Source organism: Mustelus asterias, chromosome 11 (assembly GCF_964213995.1).
Source record: "Mustelus asterias chromosome 11, sMusAst1.hap1.1, whole genome shotgun sequence".
In the NCBI taxonomy this organism is placed as follows: domain Eukaryota; kingdom Metazoa; phylum Chordata; class Chondrichthyes; order Carcharhiniformes; family Triakidae; genus Mustelus; species Mustelus asterias.
In genome coordinates, this window is record NC_135811.1 from 45,653,064 (window position 1) to 45,672,133 (window position 19,070).

At 39.8% G+C, this 19,070-nt stretch overlaps 1 protein-coding gene across 6 annotated transcripts in view; it reads left to right on the forward strand.

Moving 5' to 3' along the window:
* The window catches only part of exoc6 (exocyst complex component 6), a 174,967-nt gene that overhangs the window by 57,614 nt on the left and 98,283 nt on the right, over window positions 1-19,070 (forward strand). For all 6 annotated transcript variants that reach the window (XR_013498981.1, XR_013498982.1, XM_078223527.1 and 3 more), the window contains exons 6-8: window positions 4,558-4,762; window positions 6,608-6,763; window positions 7,373-7,441. Coding sequence is in view for 4 of the 6 variants with exons in the window: in XM_078223527.1 (XP_078079653.1) it covers window positions 4,558-4,762; window positions 6,608-6,763; window positions 7,373-7,441 (430 nt within the window). In the remaining 2 variants the exon portion in view is untranslated. The remainder of the gene's footprint in view (window positions 1-4,557; window positions 4,763-6,607; window positions 6,764-7,372; window positions 7,442-19,070) is intronic.

The following is a 19,070-nucleotide window of genomic DNA, read 5'->3' on the forward strand; positions in this document are numbered from 1 at the left end:
TTCAAAACAACTGACTGAATTAAAACTAGTGCCTTGTAGATGGTGGACAGATTTTGAGGATTCAGGAGGTGAGTTACTCACCACAGCATTCCCAGTCTCTGGTCGGTTCTTGTCACAAGTATTTATGACTGGTCCAGTTCAGTTTCTGGTCAGTGGAACACCCAGGATGTTGATAGTGGGGGTTTCAGCAATGGTAGCGATAATGAATGTCTATTGGAGGGGCGGTGGCTAGATTCTGTCATGTTGGAGATAGTCATTGCATTGCACTTGTGCAGCGTTAGTTATTTACCATTTAAGTCCAATTCTGAACATTGTCCAAGTCTAGCTGCAGTTGGATATGGCCTGTTTCAGTATCTGAGGAATCATTTATCCTTTCGTGGGATGTGGGTGTTGCTAGCAAGGCCCATTTGTTGCCTGTCCCTAATTGCCCTTAAATTGAGTGGCTTGCTAGGCCATTTCAGAGGGTAGTTAAGAGTCAACCACATTGCTGTGGATTTGGAGTCACATGTAAACCAGATTAGGTAAGGACAGCAGATTTCCTCCCCCAGAAGACATTACGAAACAGTCTTTTATCCAAGTGATTTCATGGTCACCATTACTGAGACTAGCTTTCAATTCCAAATGTATTAATTGAATTTAAATTCCACCAGCTGCTGGTGGGATTTGAATAGTGTCCCCAGAACATCAGATATTACTAGTCCAGTGACATCAGCACTGTGCCACCATCTCCCCTTAATTATGAATAGTACTGAGCACTGTGATCATCCCCACGTCTGACCGGATGATGGAGGAAAGACCATTGAGTCTCCAGAAGGTGTTGGACCTTGAACACCACCCTGAGGAATTCCTGTAGTGATGTTCTGGGGTTCAGATGAGTGGCCTCGACCAATTCCAGCTATCTTCATTTGTACTGAATATGACTCCAACCAGTCAGAAATTTTCCCCCAGATTCCCTCTACTTAAATTTTGCTGGAACTCCTTGCTGCCTTACTTGGCCGAATGTTGCCATAGACAATCGCACTTGCCTCAAGTTCAGCTCCTTTCTTCAACATGAACAAAGCCTTTAATGAGGGTCAGGAACTAAGTGGCCCAGGAGGGACCCAAACTGAGCATCAGTGAGCAGGCTGTTGCAGTGTAAAGTACTACTTGATAGTGCTGGCGATGGCACCTTCCATAACTTTGCTGCTGATTGAGAGTGGACTGATGGGGCAAAAACTGGCGATAGGGTTTGTCCTTTTTGTGGACTGGGCTTACCTCCAACTTTCCACGTTATCTGTAGATGCCAGCATTGTAACTGTACTGAAGCAGCTTGGCTAGGGCACGGCTGGTTCTGGAACACAAATCGCACTACTGCAATGTGGTCAGGGTCCATAACTTGCGCTACATTTTTTAAAAACATAGGTTCAAGTAGTTCTGTTACTGTAATGTACCAAAAATGAACTGCAGCTTTTAAAAAAAAAAAGTGCTAGCTTAGGAAAACAATTGTTTGCCTTGAACCTAATGTATTATAGTTTTTGAAATTACTACACTGTCCCATAATGACATCAGATTAATATCACCTGATCAATTTATATCCTATCCAAGCATTGTTGAATGGCTGCAAAATTATTAAATGTTTATAGTTCAAATCCAGCATCCAAACTGATACAGTACTTTAAGTAGTGTTCAGTAGAAATCTATCTCTTATTTGAATGCTTTCTCCAAAAAAAGTTACCTTGCTCAATGATGTGTCCTAGCCCAATGGAAGCCTATTATGTGCTTGTATTTAATAAAGTGCAATTAGTAAAAATGAAATCTATAAGTGGGTAATATATAAAGTTGTCTGTCATTAAAAGATCATTGAGCTTGACATAAGGATTTACTATTGGGTTAGGGAGTTACTTGGGTTAATGGCTTGTGATACAATATATAAATTATTCATAACTGGTGATGCTGCTGAACAGATTCAAGCAATAAATGAAAAATCTTATTTGTACAGACAAGTTTCAAAAGTTGATGTCTTTGTCAGTGAAAATATGTAAAGAACAATTTGTTAAAATACTAATCCAACTTAACTGGACAAATTGGAAAACAATTTTTTGCTTTGGGTTTGATAAAACTAGATTTTTTTTTTGGAGTAATTCAAGTCTGACCTACCTTGTTTTATGTTTTGTAAGTCTTTTACAACCTTAATCTGAAGAATAATATACATGTGCAATGACAAATGGGTTTGGTAAATGGGTAAAACCTGCACACAAATCTCCGAGTATTTATTGAGCATTTACATAAATTATGCTTCATTGTTCTTGTAGATAAAATTGTGCTAAATTTGTCACTGCCAAAGACATTTATCAACATTTCTGAAGGGTGTTTTTTGATACAGTATTGCTGGAGCTGATAACTTCATTCCAGGTTGTTTTTTTTCCAAAAAAAAGAATATTTATTTTAAACCTTGACCTGCAAATTAAAAAGGCCTCAATATTTTATGAGAACAGATGTTAAAAGGCCAAGGTCTTGTTCTACAGACAGATATAATTAGAGAGGGGTTGCAGAATGGATTTGAGAGGGATTATGTATGAATGTTGATCTCAAAAGTCAGGGTTTCCAGATGATCCAACAGCAAAGATAAGCTGATCAGCAGTATAATTTGAATAAAACGGTTTATGTGACTTTGATGCTATTATGAATATATCTTCTTGTAGTTACATCATGGGTGCATTTTGGGCATTGCTCTTTTCAAAATGTGATCAGGGCATAACCTAACAAATGTACCATACTGTGTTGGTATTAGACAAAAAGAGCGCCTTTAAATTGCACCTGATCCAATGTCATCGGGGATAAATGCTTCATTTGAGCTGGAAGCCTCCGCTTATAATCATTATATCACATGGGCTTCTACGATTATAATTGAGTCCAAGCTGTTCAAATGTACTGGTAACACATGAGCTTTACTGGATATCCTGATTCTGGCACATTGCTGGCATAAAATTCATTTTGCATTGAAGATAAAATAATTTAATCAGCATTTTTGTCAACAATTCTTTTTGAAAAGTACCCTTTCCAGGTGTTTTCCTAATGTAAAGACAAATACACAGATTGAGTGCACTGTAGTTTCTGACAGAATACAAATAATTCTGACAATGTCATATTATGAGCCTTTATCAGTAATATATTTTTCATGTGTATTTATAGATTGGGTGGATTATCTTTTGTGTAAGGTCAGATCAAACTTATGACAGCTGAAATGTTGCTATGGTACTTGTGACATTGTAAGAAGTCTCACAACACCAGGTTAAAGTCCAACAGGTTTATTTGGTAGCAAATTTCGGAGCATGCTGCTCCTTCGTCAGATGGAGTGGTCTCTGTTCTCCAACAGTGCACAGACACAAATCAAGTTACAGAATACTAATTAGAATGCAAATCTCTACAGCCAGCCAGGTCTTAAAAGGTACAGATAATGTGGTAGGCAAGACTGTTCTCTTCCTGTGGGGGAGCACTTCAGCAGTCACGGGCACTCAGCCTTGGATCTTCAGGTAAGCGTTCTCCAAGGCGGCCTTCACCACAGCGCAGAGTCGCTGAGCAGAAACTGATAGCCAAGTTCCGCACACATGAGGACGACCTAAACCGGGATGTTGGATTTATGTCACATCAGTAACCCCCGCAGCTTGCCCCTGGTCTTGCATAATCTCACCAGCTGTTCTGTCTGGAGACAATACACATCTCTTTAACCTGTGTTTAATGTTCCCTCCAACCACATTATCTGTACCTTTTAAGACCTGGCTGGCTGTAGAGATTTGCATTCTAATTAGTATTCTGTAACTTGATTTCTGTGTCTGTGCACTGTTGGAGAACAGATAACCACTCCATCTGACGAAGGAGCAGCATGCTCCGAAAGCTTATGGTATTTGCTACCAAGTAAACCTGTTGGACTTTAACCTGGTGTTGTGAGACTTCTTACTGTGCTTACCCCAGTCCAACGCCGGCATCTCCACATCATGACTTGTGACATTGACAGAAGAAATAGTAAGATACTTTGTTCTCGTGCGTATTTACATAAGGGCTAAACAATTGACATGTTTGCTAGGATTTTTGCCTCCAGCGAAGAAACGTTGACGAGAAATTGACTAGATTTTAGAACATCCTGATGTGTTGCAAACAGAAAGAATTCTTGAACCATGGATGCCCATTCAAGATGAAACAAAATTAAATAGGCAGCTCGGACAATTTTTTTTCCAAAATAGATTGATCATCATATGGAACAAATTGCCATTACATTTAGTTGAACAAAATCATTAAAGAGTTTCAAAGTGAAAATGGATGAGTTCCTGGCAGCTGAAGGAATTTATGGTAATTAATGATCTTCAAATGACTGTTATCTTACCTAAGAGGTGATAGTTGAATAAGATGTAAAAGAGGACTGATGCCTGAAATGTTATCCTATGTTAGGCATTGAATCCATGAACACTGCGGCAGGCTAGAGATGTCACTTTCTAATTTTTAATTTTGTTTTATTTTTTAAAAATCCTATTTGGTGTAATGAACATGATTTGATGCATATAATTTATTTTTATCTCCCAGATATTATTCTGCGTTGAAAACTATGGAACTTCTAGAAAATACGTATCTTCCCCAAGTTCATCAGTACCGTTTCTGTCAGATCATGACAGAAAATATTCCCAGGTTGCGAGAAGAAGTCAAGGAAATTTCGATGTCCGATTTGAAAGACTTTTTAGAAAGTATTCGGAAGCATTCTGATAAAATAGGAGAAATGGCCATGAAGCAAGTGAGAAACATTAATTTAATTTCAAAGGCTTTTTATAACATACAATTTTGTTGTTTTTTCCAGAGCACTGATGTGTGATATGGTTCATTTCTATTAAAATTTGTTTGTTCAAATTCTGACTTGGCAACTCAGTGGGTAAATGTAACCCGTGGAGATGTGCTAAGTCAAACAGACCAGAGCAGTTGAATTCCCTGGTCTCTGTTATTAATCAGTTAATCAGTTTAGCTGGATCACAGCAGTTGGCTTAGATGCTCAGGAGAAGAAACATTATCCAGTATGCCCATTGCATGTGATTATCCAGTGATTTCTTTTAGTTGTTGCCAAGCACACACGGATACAGTGAGAACTGTATCTTGTGTTTTGATAATCTACTGATACTCACTGTCTCGGTTTTCACGTGGAAAATGGCCAGCTGGGTGAGGTACCTAAAGAATGTCCACATCCACAGATCTATATCCCAGCTTTCAGAGGGGGAAAAGAAAATTAGTGACGGACATAAAACTGAATGTTGATGCTATTTTACTAGAATATTGATTTGGAGTTACGACATGAGGTTAAATCTCAATTTTCCATTTGGATCTCCAGAGCAGATTTTGTCATTTTGGACAAGTTAACTGCAGAATTAACTGACAGACTTTTTTTGGAATACTGAAGGCTGTTTTCTGATGGTTAGATAATAGCATGGCATTTATGTTATTGGAAGATTTCTGTATAAAATCATCTGTCTCTCTGTTAACTTGGGAAATCCATAGAACTCCTTCAGTAAAGAAGGCCATTCGGCCCATCATGCCTGCATTCCCCCCCATCCCAAATCCCTGTAATCCCCCTGGATTTACCATGGCTAATCCACCTAGCATACACGTCTTGGGACACCTAAGGGGCAATTTAGCATGGTCAATCCATTTAACCTGTACATTTTTGGACTGTGGGAGGAAGTTGGAGCACCCGGAGGACATTAGGAGAGCATGCAAACTCCACACAGTCATCCAGGGCCAGAATTGATCCCGGGTCCTTGGCACTTTGAGGCAACAGTACTAACCACTGTGCCACTGAAACCAACTGAAGAGAGGAATTTTGTAAATATCAAATTGCCAAAAAGTCCTCAGATTTGCTTATTTTTCTCAAGAGTTGGATGAGTTCAGGAAAAATGTTTTCTTTGTGTGCTAAAATAAAATATATGTGAAAGCCCTCCCAGCAGGGAAGCAGTCCAGTTCCAGTCAAAATAGAGCTTCATGGAACCCTGGTAAATTGAGTTCAGTCTTGTTAGAAGAGAATTACTCAGATGCATTTTGTGGTCTTTTTCAAATATTTTACCATTGAGACATTTGGAAACTGTCTCTAGTTTTGAATGATGATCCAAATATTATAATGCAGTTTAGAAGCTTAATATTCAAGTTGTAGTGTACTAGATTTGTGAGTTGGGTTTAGTAATGCACTGGCATTCAGACTGTCGTGAATACTTGTTCATTTTAAGATAAATGTGTTAGTTATGTCTTTAAACTGATATATTTGTCAAATGGCCTTTTTGAGCTGGAATAGATGATGTTCCCTGCTAAGTTATTAAAATGGCTATTCTGGAAAGAGGCAAGTTCTTTCCTCAAGTAAGAGAAGTTGATTGAGGAGTTTTTAAGACTCCTGCTTTATCTTGGTAAATGATATGTATTGCAATGCTAGTCTAAATTCTTTATAAAACTTGGATCAAGATAAATCTTGTGTTATCTTACGATTATACCATCTCTAAATTCTAAATGTGGGTAATTTAGAATGATCTGTAATGCTTGAAATTCATCAAAACAAGTGCGTGTTTGGAATATTTTCAGTTGACTTTGTATTGATGATCCACAGTCTCAGCAACACAGAACTTTCAATAGTGTTGTAAAGAAGCAAACCAATAACAGCAATGAAAGAAAGTTGTATATTGCCAATGGTATTGTCTCTGGGCACATAGATGTAGCAACGTCAGAACAATTACAAGATGATGACGATGAATATGAAGAGGAGGTAATTTTAATCATTGTTCCTTGTTTAGACAGTTTATAAATAAAACATTAATTGCATGACAAAATACACAAAAGCACATGATATATTTATGTTGACCAAAAAGTGCATTTTTTCACCAGTTGGTGTGCCTTGCTATTTTGAATGAGACTGAATGTTCCAACAGTATAAAATTAAAAAGCTCTCTCAGAAATTTGTGAAAGCAGTTCTCGCAGTGAGTTCAGTGGGCAACCAGAGCAGTAGGTTGATCTTAAATACTTGCCTACGATCAAACAATGGGATGCATGGTTTTAGCAGAAGTTTGTTTGTCCTGTCTAGTATGCAACTCTGTTTTATGCGCTGACCTGAGTGATGCTCAGGCTTAACATTAACAAGGTATGATTCTGTGAAGCTGGATCATGAGTCTATAACTCTGATGGGAAACCTTTTCCATTGGGAGCTGAGCACTTATCTTTATGGGCATTTTGAAGGTACAATTGTGAGGTATCTCAGTGTGCTGAACATTTTTACAGTCAACTGTTTTGATGTATTAATTTATGCTTGCAGAGTAACTGCTAGTGCAGTTTGATGTTTGGTTAATATTCTAAAGTTCGGCATATACATAATCCACAGGTTCTCACTGCCCAGGATCTAGTGGATTTTTCTCCTGTATACAGATGTCTGCATATATACACCATTTTGGTAAGTGTTTTTCAAATTCCTCAGTATTTCTGTTTAAAGTTGACCATGCATTTATACGTTATACAGGAAAGGATATTGGTTGTTAATAGTATCAGTTGAGGTGAAGTACAGACAGGTGGAGAGAACAAATTGGTTACTTGAGCATATAAGAAGAATGAGGGGGGGATTTTATAGAAATATATAAAATTATGAAGGGAATAGATAAGATGGAAGCAGGGAGGTTGTTTCCACTGGCGGGTGAAACTAGAGCTAGGGGGCATAGCCTCAAAATAAGAGGGAGCAGATTTAGGACTGAGTTGAGGAGGAACTTAACCCAAAGGGTTGTGAATCTGTAGAATTCCCTGCCCAGTAAAGCAGTTGAGGCTACCTCATTGAATGTTTTTAAGGCAAAGATAGATACATTTTTGAACAGTAAAAGAATTAAGGGTTATGGTGAGCTCAGTCCATGAAAAGATCAGCCATGATCTTATTGAATGGCGGAACAGGCTCAAGTTGCCAGATGGCCTACTCTTGTTCTTACTAATGTTCTTGTATGAAGAGACGCTTACTGATACAGGAGAGGAGTGGGGTCAAGAGATATATACCTTTAATGTTTCACTCAGAATAAATCTATCGCAAGTAACGCTGGGTCTAGTTTCTTCCTTCAACTGCTGATCAATGGTTATTCTGACCAAATAAGGACATTTTAAAAAGCTGCATAGAAATACTTGTATGTGAAGTAAAGAGGAAAATTGCTTTCAGCTTCTGTAGCAAGCAATGTTTTTAAACATTGTTAAAATTGAGGCAGGGAGATTCTGAATAAAAGGAATGCTCAATTCTTCAAATATATCTACAGCAAATGTCTTGGTATAAAGTACAATAGGATTTTATTTCCCTTCAACTTGAATTTTAATAATTCAATATATTTTTGCATATGGTGTGCACTACTCCAACCCAGCGAAAGAGGCTCCTCTCTGAAATATTTTCATGTTATGATGAAAGGAATTTTGCATTTGTACATGCTACTTGTGTACAAAACCTTACTTCCTGTTGTTACACTGTCCAAGCCTCGGACCTTCCAGTCAGCTGCCCTCAAATTTTCTGCATCCCGATTGGGGTTGTTGTTTGTGATGCCCCATTCAATTATGCTGGCGACCAGCATAACATTTCCTGGTTAAGTATCCAGGTATGGCCCAAGTCTCTGACAGAACTCAGTGTTGGAGACTTTTGCAGGGGTCCTGGCCAGTGCAAATCAGCCCATGGGGAATGTTAAACTTCCCAGGCAATTACTGTGTGCGTGTGTGGGTGTAATAGGAATTGGTCAAGCAGTCCCTCTTATCTTCTCTGCCGTTCAGTAAGATCATAGCTGATCTTTGACTTCGACCTACTTTTTCCTTACCTGATCTCCATATCCATTGATTTTCCCCCTAAAGCCCAAAAATCTATCTGTCTCCACCTTGAATATACTTGAACACTGAGCATCCACAGTCCTTTGAGGTAGACAATTCCAAAGGTTCAGATTTGTCTGAGTGAAGAAATTTATTCTCATCTCTAATCTTTGATAATCAACCCCTTATACTGAGATACTGTCCACCCAGGGAAAATAACATCACAGCATCTACCCTGTCAAGCCTGCTAAGAATTCATTTACATTTCAGTGTGATCATATCTCATGCTTCCAAACTCCCAATGACTAAAGGCCAATCTACTCATCTCTCCATAAGGCAACCCTCTGATCTCAGGAATCATTCAATTGCTGCCTGCTCCTGAGGCCTGCCAACTTCAAAAAGATCTGTTCCTACTCTTTTTTTGTCTGTTACCACTCGTGTATCCATGCATATTACCCAAACCCGACCTTGCGTAATAACCTTCTGTGGCACCTCGTTGAATACGTCTTGGAAATCCAGATATATTATGACCTCTGGTTCCCCTTAATATACCTTGTTAGTTAGTGTCTCCCTATAAACTCCCATATCCACACCTTTGTGGAAAAGCCCTTTGTTTCCTGTTAATAATTACTGGCTCTGGTGCTGTGTTGTTGTTGGTACTTGAATTTCTTCTGAAAATTCATCAGCTGCTATTTTTCCTTAGTTACTGAAGCTGCTAATTTCCAAAAGCATCCTTAAAATTAAGTTTAAAAAACTCATGTGATGACATGATTTGCAATCATGTGACGTAATTAAATTCATCCATTGAATTAACTTGAGTCTTTTCAGAAGCTTTCATTTGCAGGTCTTGGCTTTAACATGAAATATTTGGCAATAGCTATTATTAGATGAATTGCCATCCAGAGTCTTTTATGGCACAAAATGAGGCTATTTGGGGGGCAGTTTGTGAATATTAGTGTGCCAAAATTCCCAGGGTAGTTGAACTGTTGGAATATTTTTCTTTGGTTTCTTAATTGAATTTTTCAGAATTAGTTTAAGAAAAGGTGAACAAATATCAAACATTTATTCAGGTGAAGTAAAATACAGAGCGTCAATATTTGTGTGAGAAGTGGAAGAAAATAGATTGCAGATTGTACATCTGTCGTAGCATTGTTAATTAGTTCGGGAAGTGCTTTACACTGTCAGTATGTGTCTTTCTTCATAATTTAAGTTAACTTTCAAAGCTGGGATTTTGAAGAAAACAATTTTTATGTAGCTTACTGATATTTAGAAGTGTTAATGTTCAAATTGCGAGTGTGGCCTATATGAGACTCCAGATCTACTTGGGATGATATGGGAAGTTTTTTATCAGATCGCAAATTTCCACTGGGAGCGCTGAGGTGCTCTATAACTGTTGGGTTCGTGTTAATGAACTTCTGTTCTTTTGGCTTGTTGCCTGTTTTTAAAATAGATGGAAGCAATACATAAATTTGAGTGTTAATTTGGAAGATCCTGGAGCAAAAGGAGTTGTTTTTATAAAGATTATTTCAAGATTCGTATGTGGCATTCCAATTGACATCCTGGAGAAGCTTTGTCTGAACTTTTTCTCTTTCACTGAAGCGATCTAGTTTTGGTATCATGAAACAGTTAATTCTTGATGTAGAGCTGAGTAGTGAAGAGTACATTAAGTATAAACAGACACCTGGTCCAGCTAGTAGTACCTTCTGTTTCTCAGGAAGGTGTATTCTTAAAATAAAATGCTGTGAATGGAATTGACTAAGTACTTCTAACTTTTATCTCTGAAGAAACTTCAGAGGCTGTTTGTCATCAGTCATTTTCCATCAGCTCTTCCCAGTAACATCTGCAGAGACCAGAAGTCTAACGATCAAACCTGAGACTTTAATGAACAAAAAAATTGGCCCAGTACCAACATAACTTCAATTTTTCAGGAGAGTACATGCCTCCATTCATTTGTATTTAGAATCCAGGTTTTGGAGACAGGTACTAAGGAAGAATGCTTTGCTGACCTGTTAATTACTTTGAATGAATAGCATCAGATCACCTTGGGCGGGATTTTCCTCCCCCCTCTGCGATATGTTTTGTGGTGGTGTGCCACTCGCTGGTGACTGGTCCCGCTGTTGTCAATGGGGTTTCCCACTGAATGCGCTCCTCACTGCCGGGAAACCCATGGCGGTGATGTGCCATTGACGGGACTGTAAAATTCTGCAGTCGTAAACAGCCGCAGGATTTCGGCGCTTGTCTTGTCTTGGTAGTGAACAGAGATTTTTCAGATGACAACCTTAGCCCTTGGGTGATGGCACCTTGCCCCTTTTACTGAAGCTTCCCTGCCTATGATGTACATAATCCAGCAAGAGCATGTTTTGTTAATATAGACTTCATCCTATATAACACGGACTAACTGCACGAAAAGTTGAAATGCTGAAGTCACTTAATGATTTTATTCAAATACATTGGTCCACTGTCTTGATGGCGATTAGAAGGTAACCAAAAGGAAGCTAATGTTTCTGCCCACTTGAAGCCTAATAATTTCCCCCATTTATACATAATTGATTGCTTGTCACAATTTTCTAACCTTTTTTGTCTTTGGCTGCTATCTCGGCCAATTCCCCCTCCCCCAACAAAATGCTACTGCATGCTACCTATTTAATGCACAGCACAAAAACAAACCTTTCAACCTAACTTGTCTATATTGGTGTTTATGTACCACTGTCACCCCTCATCCTCTTCATCTAACCTCATCAATATACTCTTCCATTCCTTTCCCACCTCATGTGTCTATCTCCCAGATTGCCTGGATCCACTACAGTTCGCCTATCATAGCAACAGGTCCACAGCTGACGCCATCTCCCTGGCCCTGCACTCAACTGGATCGCCTGGATCACAAGGACACTTGTGACAGACTCTTATTTATTGGCTCAGCCTTCAACACAATTATCCCAACAAAACTCATCTCCAAACTCTCTGGCCATGGGCTCGGCTCCTAACTCTGCAACTGAATCCTAGACTCTCTAACCCAGACCGCAATCAGTAAGGATAGGCAACAACACATCTTCCATGATTATCCTCAACATGGGGGCCCCGCAAGATGGTGTCCTCAACCCCTTAGTATACTCCTTATACACCTAATGACTGTGGCCAAATTCTGCTCCATTTTCAAGTTTGCTGATGACATCACCGGAGTGGGTTGGATCTCAAACTATGATATGGAGTACAGGAAAGAGAGAGAGAATCTGGTGAAATGGTGCAACGACAATAATCTCTCCCTCAATGTCAGTAAAACGAGGGAGATAGTCATCGACTTCAGTAAGATTAACGGAGAATATGCCCTGTCTCCATCAATGGCAATGGTCGAGAGCTTCACATTCCTAGATGTCCAGATCACCACCAACCTGTCCTGGTTCCTCCAAGCTGACGCTATAATTAAGAAAGCCCACCAACGCCTCTACTTTCTCAGGAGACTAAGGAAATTTGGCATGTCTGCTACAACTCTCTCCAACTTCTACAGATACACCATAGAAAGCATCCTTTCCGGATGTATAAGAACATAAGAAATAGGAGCAGGAGTAGGCCATCTAGCCCCTCGAGCCCGCCCCGCCATTCAATAAGATCATGACTGATCTGATAGTGGTTTAGTTCCACTTACCCGCCCGCTCCCCATAACCCTTAATTCCCTTATTGATCAGAAATCTATCTACCTGCGACTTAAACATATTTAACGAGTTAACCTCCACTGCTTCAATGGGCAGAGAATTCCAGAGATTCACTACCCTCTGAGAGAAGAAGTTCCTCCTCAACTCCGTTCTAAACTGACTCCCCCTTATTTTGAGGCTGTGTCCTCTAGTTCTTGTTTCCTTTGAGTGGAAAGAATCTCTCCGCCTCTACCCTGTCTAGCCCCTTCATTATCTTATGTCTCTATAAGATCTCCCCTCAGCCTTCTAAACTCCAACGAGTACAGGCCCAATCTACTCGATCTCTCCTCATAAGCTAACCCCCTCATCTCCGCTATCAACCTGGTGAACCTTCTCTGTACTCCTCCAAGGCCAATATATCCTTCCGCAAATAAGGGGACCAAAATTACACACACTACTCCAGTTGCGGCCTCACCAGTACCTTGTACAATTGCAGCAAGACCTCCCTGCTTTTATACTCCATCCCTCTCGCGATAAAGGCCAACATTCCATTTGCCTTCCTGATCACCTGCTGCACCTGCAAACTGAGTTTTTGCGATTCATGCACAAGGACCCCCAGGTCCCTCTGGACAGTAGTGTGTTGTAATTTTTCACCATTTAAATAATAGTCCATTTTACTATTATTCCTTCCAAAGTGGATAACCTTGCACTTGTCAACATTATACTCCATCTGCCAGATCCTCGCCCACTCACTTAGCCTATCCAAATCTCTCTGCAGACTTTCCGCATCCTCCACGCAATTCGCTTTCCCACTCATCTTTGTGTCATCCGCAAACTTTGTTACCCTACACTTGGTCCCCTCCTCCAGATCGTCTATGTATATGGTAAACAGTTGAGGTCCCAGCGGCACGCCACTAGTCACCAACTGCCAACCAGAAAAGCACCCATTTATTCCAACTCTCTGCTTCCTGTTAGATAGCCAATCCTCAATCCACGCTAACACTTTACCCCCAACTCCGTGTACCTTAATCTTCTGCAGCAACCTTTTGTGAGGCACCTTATCGAACTCCTTCTGGAAATCCAAAAACACCACATCCACCGGTTCCCCTCTGTCAACCGCACTCGTTACATCTTCATAAAAATTCCAGTAAATTCATCAAACACGACTTTCCCTTCATGAATCTATGCTGCGTCTGTTTGATCGAACCATTTTTTTCCAGGTGTCCTGCTATTTCTTCTTTAATGATGGATTCCAGCAATTTCCCAACTACGGACGTTAAACTAACTGGCCTGTAGTTACCCGCCTTTTGTCTACCTCCTTTTTTAAACAGTGGCATCACATTAGCTGTTTTCCAATCAGCCGGCACTTCCCCAGAGTCCAGCGAATTTTGATAAATTACAACCAACGCATCTGCTATTACTTCTGCCATTTCTTTCAGTACCCTGGGATGCAATCCATCCGAGCCTGGGGACTTGTCTACCTTTTAGTCCAATTAGCCTACCAAGCACTACCTCTTTAGTAATAGTAATCGTTTTCAGGACCTTGCCCCCACAGTCCCACGACTGTCAATTTTTGGTAAGCTATTTGTGTCCTCTACCGTGAAGACCGACACAAAAAACTTGTTTAAGGCCTCGGCCATTTTCTCGTTTCCCATTATTAAATCCCCCTTCTCGTCTTCTAAGGGTCCAACATTTACTTTAGCTACTTTTTTCCTTTTTATATATTTGTAAAAACTTTTGCTATCAGTTTTTATATTTTGTGCTAGTTTAGTTTCATAATCTATCTTTCCTTTCCTTTTATCGCTTTCTTAGTAGTTCTTTGTTGTTTTTAAAGCTTTCCCAATCTTCTAATTCCCCACAAGCTGTATCACAGCTTGGTATGGTTCCTGCTCTGAACAAGACCGCAAGAAACTAGGAAGGGTTGTGAACATAGCCCAGCACATCTCACAAACCAGCCTCCCACCCATTGACTCGGTGTACACTTTCTGCTGCCTCGGAAAGGCAGCCAGCATAATCAAGGAGCCCACGTGCCCTGGACATACTCCTCTTCCACCACCTTTCAGGAAAAAGGTACAAAAGTGTCAGATCACGTACCAACTGACTCAAGAACAGCTTCTTCCCTGCTGCCATCAGACTTTTGAATGGGCCCACCATATATTAAGCTGATTTTTCTCTACACTCTAGCTATGTCTATAACATTACATTCTGCACCCTCCCTTTTCCTTCTCCCCTAAGTACTCTATGTACGGTATGTTTTGTCTGCATAGCAAGAAACAATACTTTTCACTCTATCCCAATACATGTGACAATTAATCAAATCTAACTTTGCTATAGCTCCTACAATTGTCCTAATATACAGCCTCAGCAAATCTTGATGATAGAATTTGAATTCTATCTTGCCATCTTTGAACTTTCAGTGACTGTATGTAGCAGACAATAAAGCGCTTTGGAAAATGTTTCAATGCTTTATACCAAAAAAGAAATGAACATGATTGTTGCAAATACCGAACTGGTTAATTGTGGTCCTCTTAAGGAAGGCAGCCTGTCACTCCTATCTGGTCTAACTATACCGTCCTGCTTTATTCCACTGGTTGATGCTTAATAACTTCTGAAGTGATGTTGCCATCCACTCCATTATAAATAATTGCTCCTGAGTTCAGAAGCAAGAGAAGCAGCTGAATCTCCCAGGATTTGCCCAGCACCATCCTTCATTACTGGGTCAGTTATCTTTCTATTCCTATAGTGGCATTATGTATGGAATTTAATCTGCATAAGGACTGATCAAGGTGAAAAGCAACCACCACCGCCTTGGGTGGCTTTACCAATTTGAGTTCATTTTTGAAAGTTTTCCTTTCTGTAATTGGGTGTCCAGAAAGATGATAAAGGCAAACTGCTTTTTGGAATGAGACGATTATCGAAACTTTTACTTGCTGAAAATGTGGTATTTTTAAACCACCAGCATTGCACAAAGGAAACTGTTGGTCGATAATACATGTGCTTTGCTATGGATATTAATAGTCTGGCTGTTTTGCAACGTGTAGAAGTTCTAAAAGTGTATTAAACCATAATGTCTGTTTTTCTTGTGTTCCATAGCTCAAATATAGACCATGTATTGGCTTGTGCTCCATTTTCTCTTGGATCTTTACTATCACAGCATAGTTGCAGGGGAGTTAATTTAAACAGACCTGATTTCTCTTCTAGCTACCTGTCCATAAACAGGTTTTTTCAATTTGCTTCTCCCTTAAGTGGTGGCGTATTTCCTAACCCCTCCTGTTTCGGTGTAATCCAATTTTCTATTCATAATCTCTCAGCTACCTCAAAATTGAGGGTTTGTTTGTTTGCATACTCAAATGTGAGGCAGTGGGATGGTAACCATACAGCCCAATTTGTACTCGTACAGGAAAAGAGGCACAGGGAAATAAAAGACTCACCGGGCAGAGAAAATAATTATTTCATGTGGGCCCAGAGTCCAGAATCAAAGTCCAATAAGTTATCCCTTCATGGAGGTCAACAAGTTGAAAGCCGATGCTATATAATTCACTTTTCCAGTGGAGTTGACTTTGCACAAGTTGATGAGCATGCAGAGATGAATCAGGCTGGCAGGTGATTCTATAAAAAGTGCAGTAGATGGGGCTTGGTATTCAATCTGGAAAGAGCCCCATTATTATGCTGCTGCTGGTAGCAGCATAATAAAGTTGGTAAAATGGCAAACTGAATCTTTTTTAGTACAGCAAGGCAATGTTACTGGCTATACAAGCTAGGGGATTCTATGTCACATGACTCCCACCTCCTCACAGTGAGAAAGTGTGCACATCCTCTGTCTGGATTCCCAAGGTGGTTAAATGTTCCAACCATTAAGATTTAAAAGGAAGATTTTGGGGTCCGATAAGCCAAGCTGGCCAACTGGGACTTTTGAAATGCAGATGATCTTTGTATACTTCTCTTTGAATTTGGTCTCTGTAGCCCAGAAGGGTCATTGGTGTCTCTCCAGAGAAAGCGAACTGCAAGTTTCTGTGATACCACCATGGGAGCTCATTTTGCTCTGGTCACAGACAAGCATAGGTCCAGCCATTTTAAAAGCCCTTTGTCCAGTAAATTTTAGAAATTAGCCATGAGGATATGGATATCTCTATCTATTATGTATATTTATATTATATTGTGGTGTGTATATTTTGTTAGTTCCATTGTTATACAGCTGCTGCAACATAGACATGTAATGACTGGGGAAACAAGGTTTTACCACAATGCTTTGTATTTGTATGCATGTTGCCACAACACACTAAATCAATTGTGTTTCAGCTTTTTAAAAATGTAAATCTTTTTCTTAATGGGAAGCTGGTCTTTTGTTTAAAAAAACAAAATCACGTCTAAAATGGCCACGTTGCACTTACTTTTATTAGTTGAAAAGCCTATTATCTCTGCACCATTAATACCAGGTTCTTAAAGAATTAAGTAATAGGCTAAAACAGCTTTGACCCGGCAATAACCTCCACTGTAAAATCAAAACACACAATGCTAAGCTGCTTTGTTCAGCTAGCTGGAAAGTTGTGTTGCATTCATGGGAAGGGTGATCGAGTACTCTATAACAGTTTCAAGCAGATAGATGGTTTCTTCAAGAATGCTTCTCTTGGTCGATGGTCAAATATCCTCAAGCACCTCAATCTGTTAAAATGATATGCCAAGGCATTCCATATAATCCATTTCATGACTGATTTGCATAGACTTTGTTCATAAATTAGCATTAATTTGGGTTAACCACAATCAAAAATGCATAAATCAGGACTGTTTCAGGATTGACTTTTCTAGATTGGCTGCTCTCTGTCAGAGTAAAGATTAGGGAGACTACTGTTGACCTTGGCACCCTGGACTTGGATAGCAAAAGTTGGTTCTGACTGCTATCAGAGGATCTGTTGACAGTGGGGAAACCTTTGTTATGGCTGCTAGACATTTTAAGCTGGTTATGTTTTTAATTGTTCCCTTTAATTCAGAGTAAAATTGAGTAATTTGGTGAGGGGATGTGATGATCTCCTAGTTCTGGCCAGAGACAGGCCAATGTGACCGGGCTGTAATAGGGACAGGGGCCCAGGTGGAGTGTTATTCAAAGACCGGCATATATTTTAATACCTGGACAAAAAGGTGGAGGCGGCTGCTCTTGCTGCTTGTAGTCGGATTGAAAACAGGTGATTTTAGGTTCATCACCAAACAGAGTTCAGGTTACCTGGCGAAAACAAAGAAACTTTGATTACTCTCCTTGGAGCCGAGGAGGTTAAGGGGCGATTTAATACAAGTGTATCAGAAATAGGGTAATAACACGCTGAAATTAATAAGGGATGACTTGATGCTCCAATCTCACCATCTTCCCAGAAGCCTATAGCTTGAACATCTGCCTAAGGCGGTAGACCATATTTTGCGATCCTATAATGTACATACACAGGGTGCTAATAAGTGTTTGTGAATCAACTAGGCTGAGTATGCAAAGTTTGTATTCTACAAGTTTTCAGCTGGTGGTCCAATGCTACTTACTCAGGAGCGCTATTACTAGTGAGAAAATATAGGAATGGGAAACGGCCATTTAATCCTTCAAGCCTGTTCTGCCATTCAATTACAGACCTGCATACACACACTGTACATACATTTACCCCATATCTCTTGATACCTTTTGGTAACGATCACATTCAGAGTTAAAATTGGCAGTTGATCTAGCATCAGTTGCCATTCACAGAAGAAAATTTCCAAACTACTACCACCCTTCACATTCAGAAATGTTTCTTAATTTTGTTCCTGTGAGGTCCAGCTCGAACTTTGATTATGCTCCCTTAGCCAAGGATAATATGTCTTTGCTGAGGTGGGGTACCCAGAATTCAGTCCTGCAGTTGTTGTCTCGATGTGGAGATGCCGGCGTTGGACTGGGGTAAACACAGTAAGAAGTCTCACAGCACCAGGTTAAAGTCCAACAGGTTTATTTGGTAGCAAAAGCGAAAGTTAGTGGCTTTTGCTACCAAATAAACCTGTTGGACTTTAACCTGGTGTTGTGAGACTTTTTATTGTGTTGTTGTCTAACCAGGGCTTTGTCTTGCTGAATCATGTCTATTATCTCCTGTATTCTCGTCTTTTAGATATAAACTCCAGCATTATATTAGCCTTTGATTATTTTCTTAACCTGTTCATATTTTAATGATTGTACCTGGACCCCAAAGTGTTTTTGAACCTCCACTGTTGCTACCTTGTCACCATTTTGAAATACCCTTTTTTTTTAGGTCCAGAGGAAATGGCTCCACATTTGCTTACCTTGAAATTAATTTGTTACAATTTTTCCCAATTGTATGAAGTTGCAGAGTGATACGCTTTGCTCTGCAATGCTTATAATACCGCCTGCCTTTATGCCATGGAAAATTGGATTTTTTTTTTTGAGCATCATTGAAGTCATTAATAAATACAGCGAATAGTTGAGGCTCCAGCCTCGATTGTTGGGGGACATCGAGTCAAATCCTGCCAACTTGAGTACCTGCCCAATTTCCTGACCGTCTCCTACCACTTAGCCAATTTCCTAACCAGGTCAGTAATTTGCCCTCAATTCAAAGAATGTCAACTTTAGTTAGCCAATTTCTTATGAGGAACTTTATCAAATACTTG